Below are 9,855 nucleotides of genomic sequence, written 5' to 3'. Positions count from 1 at the left end.
TTGGACACAGGCACAATTTTCATACTTTCAGCTCTGTATGCCACCAGAATAAGATTAAAATGAAACAATCAGGATGAATTTGAAGTGCAGACTTTCAGCTTTAATTCAAGAGGTTGAACAAAAATATCAAGTTAACATTTTAGAAACTGCAACCATTTTTATACACAGTCCCCCCATTTTCAGGGGCTCGAATGTAATTGGACAAATTAATATAATCATTATTAAAAATGCATGGATTGCCTCAGATCATTTGCGTTTGAATAGCGCGCGCTCTCCGTGGGCGTGTTCACATAAGCAGATAATGAGCTGCGAGAACGATAATGAGAACGACTGACATCTCCTTCTTTTCATACAGATTACATAAACTGAGAATATTTGTTTTTTATATAAATTGTTTAATTTAAAAGAAGAGAATTCAAGCTTCATAAAGACATATCTCTCGTGCCTGTGTGACTGAGTATTCGCTGAGTTACAGTTCATTTTCGGACGCGTTTCAGAATAGACTTCACTGACAGAGAGAAGGCAGAACTTGCATCATGTTTATTTTTCTTTATTTGGTGAAAAGCACAACACTTTGTTTTTATTGTGAGTATACACACAAAAAAAAATAGACACTTAACAGGATTGAATGATGTACAACACTTATATGTAAGATCAAAAAGTATTTTGAGTCTCTTTTGCACTGAAAAAAAGACTAAAAAAACAAACAAAAAAACGAGCTGGTATCGCCGGCGCGACCGCCGACCCCAGGGGGTTAAATGTCTGAAACCTAAAATAAACAATATGTGGTTGAAAACACTGCATAGTTGTGATATATGACAAGTGCTGAGCGTGTCCGTATCTGGCTCAGCGCCAGGCAACCCGCGAAAGCACAGTTTGAATCTGGCAGTTATTTGACGCCACTGAACATTCTAAATCCCATATGTGGGACCATACCGCTCAGAAGGTTAAAGGTCTACGTGGCGGCCATAGCTACTTACCACGTTTCTTTGGGCGGTATGTCTTTAGGGAGAGACCCCTTAATAACACGTTTCCTCCATGGCACTTTGAGGCTGAGGCCTGTAGTACGCACTAGGGTACTGGCATGGGCTTTTTCCCAGGTGCTACAAGGAGCAGAGGCAAGATGGCGCCAGTGTACCTGTCGGCAAGCCGTCGCCTGGCGTTTGTGTTATTTTTCTACTCTTTTGTCTATCTATAGAAAGAGTTACCACACTTTATATATATGATCGCGAATACCTGCTTAGCATTCGGAATCTTGTCACGGATGTGCACGGTTGGAATTCACGTGGACAGAAGCCGTTGGAGTCTGCACTTTTAGCCCGTTTACCGTCAAACATCTGTTGCATACCGGACTGTTCACTTCATCGGAAGAAACGGCATAGGAGACGGGGGAGGTGAGGCGGTGTCCTGGTGAGATAAAAAAAAAATCCACCAGAGTCTTTGTCAGATGTTCCGAGTTGTCAGCAGTGGATGACATCAGTCGCTGTTTACCATCAAGCAGACGCTATTCTTGCAGCAAGGTACTCTTCTCTTCACTATGTTTTCCCAGAGCATCCAGAATCAACGTTCTATTGGAGAACAGTGCACGGAGGTGGAGTAAACTTTTATAATCTTAGAGCGCTGGAGTTTGTTTCAAAGCAGAGATTGTCTATCATCACCTCTCTAAATGTATCTACAGCCAACAATTTGAAGATAGCTTTAATAAACGCTAGGTCCATCTCAAATAAGACCTTTATATTAAATTATTTTATTTCATCTCGGAAGCTGGACTTTCTGTTTGTGACTGAGACTTGGCTAAATGCTGGTGATCTTGACTGTTTATCTGAAACCTCTCCAAGTGATTTTAACTTTTTAAGTACTCCACTGACATCTGGTAGAGGGGGAGGGGTTGCTACTATATTTAATAACCGCTTCAAATGTCGCTTGTTAGCAGTACAGGATTATTCTAGTTTCGAGTTGCAGGTGGTTAACATAGATTTAAACTGTCCAGTTACCTGTGCCCTTATTTATAGACCCCCGAAATACAACAAACGGTTTATTCAAGAATTCTCTGAGTTTTTAACCGCAGTTGTGCCGAGTTTTGAGAGGATTCTAATACTTGGTGATTTTAATTTGCATATCTGTTGCCCTAATCAGCCCATGGTAAAATAGTTTTTACATCTTATTGAGTCATTTAATTTTAACCAATTTGTCTCAAGTCCTACCCATAAACTTGGTCATACTTTGTATTTGATTTTAACTCTGGGTGTTCCTGTCTTGAATATAGATATTGAGGATGCCTGTTTCTCTGATCTTTTGCCTTTGCACGGCAGAACAGGCCTTGATATTACTCAGATAACATGTGAAAACTTTTTAGAGTATTTCATTAACAAAATTGATGCTCTTACAGTTAGTATTATACATTCAGGCCTCATTCTTGATTATGTTACTCCACCCTCATTAGCACATCATTTAAGTGAGTTTAAACCAATTTCATCTCTTGATTTGGTGGACTTAGTCTGCCAGTTGAAGCCCACTCAGGGCCAGATGAATGTACATTTGTCAAGTCAAGTCAAATATATTTATATTGCGCTTTTCACAATACAGATTGTATCAAAGCTGCTTCACAGTATCAATCAAAACAACTTAACAGTGTTTGTTTATTACTGGAAAAAGACATCCAAGTTTGGTAGAGCTGATCAGTGGTATGATGGGTCATTTAATTTGAATATCCCCAACTGAGCAAGCCAAAGGCAACAGTGGCAAGGAACCGAAAAACTCTATCAAGTGACCCGATGGTGTCCTAAAACTCCATCAGATGACCCAATGGAGAAAAAAAAAAAAACTGAGTGTCATCGGCATAACAATGGAAACTAATTCCATGTTTCCTTAGAATATTACCAAGTGGCAGCATATATATTGAGAATAATAAAGGGCCTGACACAGATCCCTGCGGCACTCCATAGTTTGCCGAAGTTATGATCGATTTTTCTCCATTTAAGTAGACGAAATGGTAGCGGTCAGATAAGTATGACCTGAACCAGCTTTATGCTTGTCCTTGAACACCAGTGTAATTTTGTAGTCGATCTAAGAGTATTGTGTGATCTATAGTATCGAACGCAGCACTAAGATCAAGTAAAACTAGTACTGAGATACAGCCTTGGTCCGAAGCTAAAAGTAAATCATTTGTGATTCTAACAAGCGCAGTTTCAGTGCTATGATGTGACTTGAATCCAGACTGAAACTTTTCATAGATGTCGTTTTCTTGCAAGAAAGAGCCGAGTTGAGCGGACACAACTTTTTCTAATATTTTTGACATGAATGGAAGATTTGAGATGGGTCTGTAATTTGCTAGGTTATTTGGATCTAATTGTGGTTTCTTAATAAGAGGTTTTATAACTGCCAGCTTGAACGTTCTTGGAACATGACCTAAAGCTAAAGATGAGTTAATAATATTGAGAAGAGGCTCTTCCACTATAGGTAACACTTCTTTCAATAGTTTAGTTGGTATAGGATCTAATAAACATGTTGTTGTTTTAGATGAAGTGATAAGTTTATTTAACTCTTTTTGTTCTATGGTTGTAAAGCATTGTAATTGTTCTTGCGGGGTGATAATTGCGGCTGAATTATAAGGTGCGAGCAAAGATTGAGCGTTTACGTTTGTGATTCTGATGCTTTCAATTTTCTCGGTGAATAAGTTCATGAAATCATTACTACTAAACTGTAACGAGGTATTTTGTTCAGACGACGTCTGTTTATTTGTTAGTCTAGCCACGGTATTAAATAGAAACCTTGGATTATTTCGGTTGTTTTCTATTAGTTTGCTGAGGTGCTCAGCCCTGGCCGTTTTAAGGGCCTTTTTATAACGTTACATACTGTCTTTCCACGCGATTCTAAAGACCTCTAAATTAGTTTTTCTAAATTACGGGTTTCTCTCTTTAAAACATACGTAGTATTATTGTACCATGGTGCTATACTTTTTTCTCTGACCTTTTTTAATCTAATGGGTGCAACAATATCCAATGTTCTAGAGAGAATGGAGCTCATAGTGCTAGTTAATTCGTCTAGTTCATCTGTTTGTTTGGGTTCAGGCAGCAGCTGAGTCAGATCAGATAAGCTATTTGAGAAATGATCTATGGTGGATGGAAGAATTGTTCTACCTGGTCGATAACGTGGCGCAGCATGACATATTACAGCAGTACGTAATATGCAAGTTACCATGTAATGGTCCGTGACATCATCACTTTGTGGAATGATATCTATATCGGTTGGATTTGTGAACGCAGCGTTAATAGTGCCATGGCCAAGACGCAGAAAGTGCTTGATGTGAAACCGCAGTGTGCAGTGTTATGTACCAAACCTGGTGTTCATCAGGTAATCAGCGCCTGTCCCCACCCACTATACCATAAATTGCGCATATTTAAACGTGCAATTGAATGGGCCTCCTCCTCTCACTGCTGATGCTGTGACTGTTTGAAATAATCCTGATGCCAATAATTGTAATGTAGCGAGGAGTTTTACAACTGCTGGAATGGAATGTGAACGCTGAGTCGGAGATTCAATGTCATCTTTGATTTCTTCCAGTAACTGTATGAATTCGTTTTCACTCAACTGAAAAAGTGTGATTCTTGTGGCAAAAATCTTTTCAGCTCGTCTCCTTAGCCTATGTCTTCGTCTTGCTCGGATTACTGCTGCCATTTCACCAGGAGGCATATGCCAGGAAACCCGCTTCCTAAGTTACACCTGCTTTTAAGAGGCGGAGAATTTTCAGCGCAAAATAGAGGCGCGCTTTCACCGGCTTTTTCTGTACATAATGCGGAATACATAATTAGGCACAGTTTACGCTTCCCCTCCAATCTCTTTATGTTACTCTCCCACTTTCCCCTTGACCATCCCATGAATGCATATGCATGTCACGAAAAGCGCATTTTGCCATTTTCAGTTCCCGCGACAAGCAGTCTGCGCTTTCATCTCGGGGCGTCCCGTTCGTACATACCTCGCCATGGTTTTATGCGCACTTTGCGAAACAAATACGCCTGAAGTGGGCGCAAAAGCGTTAGTACATCTGGCCCTCAGTGTTCTTTAGATATTGTTCCCCCGCGCCTCCTCGTTCAGGTATTAGACGTGGTTGGTTTGGATCTTTTGTCAATAGTGAACTCCAGCTTATTGAGTGGTGTTGTACCATCCTGCTTCAAGCATGCAGTGGTGCAACCCCTTTTAAAAAAGCCCAATTTGGACTCATCTGATTTGAAAAAACTATCAGCCAATCTCAAAATTGTCTTTCCTGTCAAAATTTCAGAGAAGGCTGTCTTTCAACAGCTTTCTACTTATCTAAATGGAAATGGTATTTTTGATAAGTTCCAATCGGGATTTAGGGCTCAACACAGTACAGAGTCAGCCCTTCTCAAAGTGTCAAATGACTTGTTTCTGGCTGTCGATTCAGGAAAGTGTGCAATTTTGGTTTTAATTGATTTCACTGCTGCATTTGATACTTTAGTTCATGCTGTACTGTTGGAGCGTCTAAGAGAGTGGGCAGGGATTCAAGGAAAATCTATTAATTTGCAACATGGAAGTAAGCAATTTTCTGTGAATGTGTGAACTCCCGATTCATTAGATCCTATAAGTAAATAGCTGGAAGAATAACAAAATGTGGGAAATTGTAAAATAATTTGTGCTACACACCAGTGTGTTTACGACAGTAGATAATATGATAACAAATAATGTAATAAATTAAAGCAGTTAATATTAATATTAATCAATGAACAATTTAAACAGGGTTAGGAGAATGTATTTTAACATGAACAAATCTTACAACACCTTTAACATAAATTTAGATAGGGAAATGATAAAATGATGGGAAGGTGACATTGTGTTTTCCAGAGATACCCACTTAGCACCGCCTGCTCTTTTAAAGCAACACCCCACACAATCGTCATCATAAATTAGCGAGCAGAACGGGTGAGTGGGTCAGAAAGAAAGAGATGTGGATCACTCTAAACATCTGCCTGTATCTGTCTTTTAACTGCATTTCTGTAGCATCAATCCTCAGATCTGGTACCTGTCAGCTCCAGGGACGCTTCAAGTTGAATGGAATGTACCAGGATGGAGATGTTATACTTGGAGGCTTGTTTGAAGTTCATTTTTTCACAGTGTTCCCAGAGCTGAGCTTCAGAACAGAACCAGAACCACCATATTGTGAAAAGTGAGTCTGGGTCCAGAATGACAACGTAACTATAAAAGAAGAGAAAAGGGGAAAAAAAATTAAAAAAAGAATAAATAGGAAATATGACTGTTTTTGTCAAATAATGTGTAGACAGCTATGATTCTAACTTGACAATTTTTTTTTATTAATACTACTTTATATCTAAAAAAAGTGTGCATAATAGGAGGGTTCCATGAGATGTATTTCGAATGTATTGATGCTTAATTCAAATTTTAGTTATTAGTTTTTTTTTGTATCACTTTATTTTAATAAGTTCTCTTGCTTTTTTCTTAGATTTGATATGGAAAGCTTCCAACAGGCACAGACAATGATTTTTGCTATAAACGAGATCAATAAGAATCCAAATCTGCTGCCTAACATCACTCTTGGTTACCATCTTTATGACAACTGTGTGATGCTAGGAATGGCATTTCGGGCTGCTATATCCCTGGCTAGTGGGACAGAGGATTCCTTCTCCAACCTAAATTGCACTGGCCCTCCTCCGGTGATTGGGATTGTGGGGGATCCAGGATCAACTCCATCTATTGCGATTTCCAGTGTTCTGGGGCTGTTTCGAGTACCTATAGTAAGATGGGATGAAAAAAGTAAAATTGCACTAGATGCATATGTTTTGCACTTTTCTTTTATATGTTCTTTTTAGCCATATATATCCTGAATCTATTTATTGTAACATTTTATTTCTCATCTGTATGTGAATGTTGATCAAAACTCAATTTCTCTGTTTCATGCCTTCGCTCGATCTTTCCTAATTAGGTTAGTCATTATGCCACCTGCTCCTGTTTGAGTGACAGGAAAAAGTACCCCTCTTTCTTCAGAACTATTCCTAGTGATGCCTTCCAGGTGCGGGCTATGGTACAGATCTTGAGGCATTTTGGATGGACCTGGGTTGGTTTCCTGTACAGTGATGACGACTACGGAATCTATGCTTCTGTGTCCTTCCAGCAGGAAATGCAGCAGTTTGGAAGTTGTGTTGCTTTTTCTGAAATCCTGCCCCATGATAATAACCCCAAAGATATTCAACGTATAATGGGAGTGATTCAGGCCTCTACAGCAAGAGTGGTGGTTGTTTTTTCTACTTCATCCTATCTTATGAACTTGATGGATGAGGTGGTATTAAAAAACCTGACAGGCAGACAGTGGATTGCAAGTGAAGCTTGGGCCACTTCACCTGTGTTTCACAGTCCACGTTTTTTACCCTTCCTAGGGGGCACACTGGGCATCGCCATTAGGCGTGGAGAGATCCAGACACTTAAAGACTTTCTCCTACGTCTCTGTCCCAGCAATGATCCAAGAAATAATATGTTGAGGATCTTCTGGGAGAACATGTTCAGGTGCAGTTTTGAAACTAGGGGTAAAAAGACAGATGGTGAACAAGTGAAAAAGGTGTGTACAGGACAGGAGGATCTGAACACCACGGACACACCATACTCTGATGTTTCAGGGTTGAGGGCAGCTTATAATGTGTATAAAGCAGTGTATGCCCTGGCACATGCGCTTCATGACCTGATGCAGTGTGATGAGGGGAGAGGACCATTTAGTGGGAACAGCTGTGCCAACATAATCAACCTAAAACCCTGGCAGGTAAGACCCTGAGGTATAGTGCAGATTATCTCCAGGCATATAGAAGAGCTCATGTGGAAAAGTGAAATATGTGCTCTATATTAATTAATTTTTCTGATATTTTAATAAATCTGATATTGTCACAATAATATTGGTATTTGTTAGTTGCAGAAGATATATTTATATTATATTATTTAAAAGCATAACAATTACAATTTAAAAAAAACATCAGTCAATCAAGCATTTTTATCAGAACTTTGGTAATTAAAAGTAAAGTGTGGCAATCATGTATGAATGTATATTTGTTATTTTTAACTATACAGCTGGTTCACTACCTACAGCAAGTGAACTTCACCACTGGCTTTGGGGATCATGTGTCATTTGATAAGAATGGAGATGCTCTGGCCATCTATGATGTGTTGAACTGGCAGCCAAACTCTGATGGATCAATAAGAGTCCAAACGGTTGGTGTAGTAAATGAAGGGGCAGCAACAGGGAAGGTGCTCACACTGGATGAGGATGCATTATACTGGAATTTTCAGATGAAAAAAGTATTTTTTTTTTTTTAAATAATAATTACAGCATATTACATTCATTCTTACTTTTCTGGCATACTGTAGAACAATGTAGTTTCCAAATGCCTCATGAAAATACTGCAGTATACTGAGCATTCACTCTATTCATAAATAACAACATATTCTGTCCCATGACAGCCCCCACATTCTGTGTGCAGTGAGAGCTGCCCACCAGGGACCAGACAAGCCATGAGGAAAGGTCTTCCTGTCTGCTGTTTTGACTGCCTGCCATGCGGAGATGGAGAGATTTCTAATACAACAGGTGATGAGAATTTTGTTGGTAGATATAATTTAAAAATATTTTCCTCATAACCTTCCTCATAACCTTATCTTCTCTAATTTTCTTACTTACAGATGCTTTTGAGTGCACAATGTGTCCAGATGAGTTTTGGTCCAATTCAGATAAGGATCAGTGTGTCCCTAAAGAAGTTGAGTTTCTGTCCTATGAGGAACCTCTGGGCATCTCCCTGACAACTGCTTCCTTACTTGGGACCTGGTTCTGCGCTCTTGTGATGGTCATCTTTGCACATCATCGTAACACTCCCATAGTACGCGCCAACAATTCAGAGCTCAGCTTCCTGCTGCTTTTGTCACTCAAACTGTGTTTCCTGTGTGTGCTACTGTTCATTGGTCAGCCACAGTTGTGGACGTGTCAGTTAAGACATGCTGTGTTTGGCATAAGCTTTGTCCTGTGCGTCTCCAGCATCCTGGTCAAGACTATGGTGGTAATAGCTGTGTTCAAGTCATCTCGACCAGAAGGCAAAGGAGCGATGAAATGGTTTGGAGCAGTTCAACAAAGATGCACAGTTCTGGTCCTAACAGCCCTCCAGGTTGTGATATGTGCAGTCTGGCTATCAACTGCCTCTCCAACACCCCATAAAAACAACCAGTATCTTCGCTCTAAAATAGTATATGAATGTGCTATTGGCTCAGTGGCTGGTTTTTCTCTACTGCTGGGATACATTGGACTGTTGGCCGCAATAAGCTTCATGTTAGCCTTCCTGGCGAGAAACCTTCCAGATAATTTTAATGAAGCAAAGTTTATCACTTTCAGCATGTTGATCTTCTGTGCTGTATGGATTGCATTTATTCCGGCATATGTGAGCTCACCAGGGAAATACGCAGTAGCTGTGGAGATATTTGCCATTTTAGCTTCCAGTTTTGGATTACTGGTGGCCATATTTGCCCCAAAGTGCTACATCATTATTTTACATCCAGAAAGAAACACTAAAAAAGCCATCATGGGAAGAGAAGCACAAAAGAGATAGTTTTATATTATTCTAATGTTTGTGTAAAGAAGTTAAAAATATTGAAATGCCTGCTGTTTTGTAGAATTATAATTATTAACTGTAACAGGGGTTCGGTTGTTATGGAAAGAAGGAGGCGGGAACCGGCGAACATTTCAAGACTTTAATAATAAAACAAATCAACAACAAAATGAAAGTATAACCCAGCAGCCCCTCACGGACGACTGCTGGCCACACAAAAAAGAAACAAAACACAACATAAAATCAGGCC

The 9,855-nt window shown here is 39.6% G+C and overlaps 1 protein-coding gene across 1 annotated transcript; it reads left to right on the top strand.

The window, feature by feature from the left end:
* Positions 1 to 5,960: 5,960 nt before the first annotated feature.
* LOC130100447 (extracellular calcium-sensing receptor-like) lies at positions 5,961 to 9,653 on the top strand. The gene is made up of 6 exons (XM_056265926.1): positions 5,961 to 6,181; positions 6,476 to 6,767; positions 6,956 to 7,783; positions 8,086 to 8,313; positions 8,476 to 8,599; positions 8,692 to 9,653. The coding sequence occupies exons 1-6, from the start codon at positions 5,961 to 5,963 to the stop codon at positions 9,603 to 9,605; spliced, it is 2,607 nt and encodes an 868-aa protein (XP_056121901.1). The 3' UTR covers positions 9,606 to 9,653.
* Positions 9,654 to 9,855: the final 202 nt, after the last annotated feature.

This window comes from Rhinichthys klamathensis, unplaced genomic scaffold (genome assembly GCF_029890125.1).
Source record: "Rhinichthys klamathensis goyatoka isolate OS25496 unplaced genomic scaffold, OSU_Roscu_1.1 h1tg000242l_1, whole genome shotgun sequence".
In the NCBI taxonomy this organism is placed as follows: Eukaryota; Metazoa; Chordata; class Actinopteri; order Cypriniformes; family Leuciscidae; genus Rhinichthys; species Rhinichthys klamathensis.
Note: the sequence above shows the minus strand (reverse complement) of the source record. Positions and strands in the feature narration are given on the sequence as shown.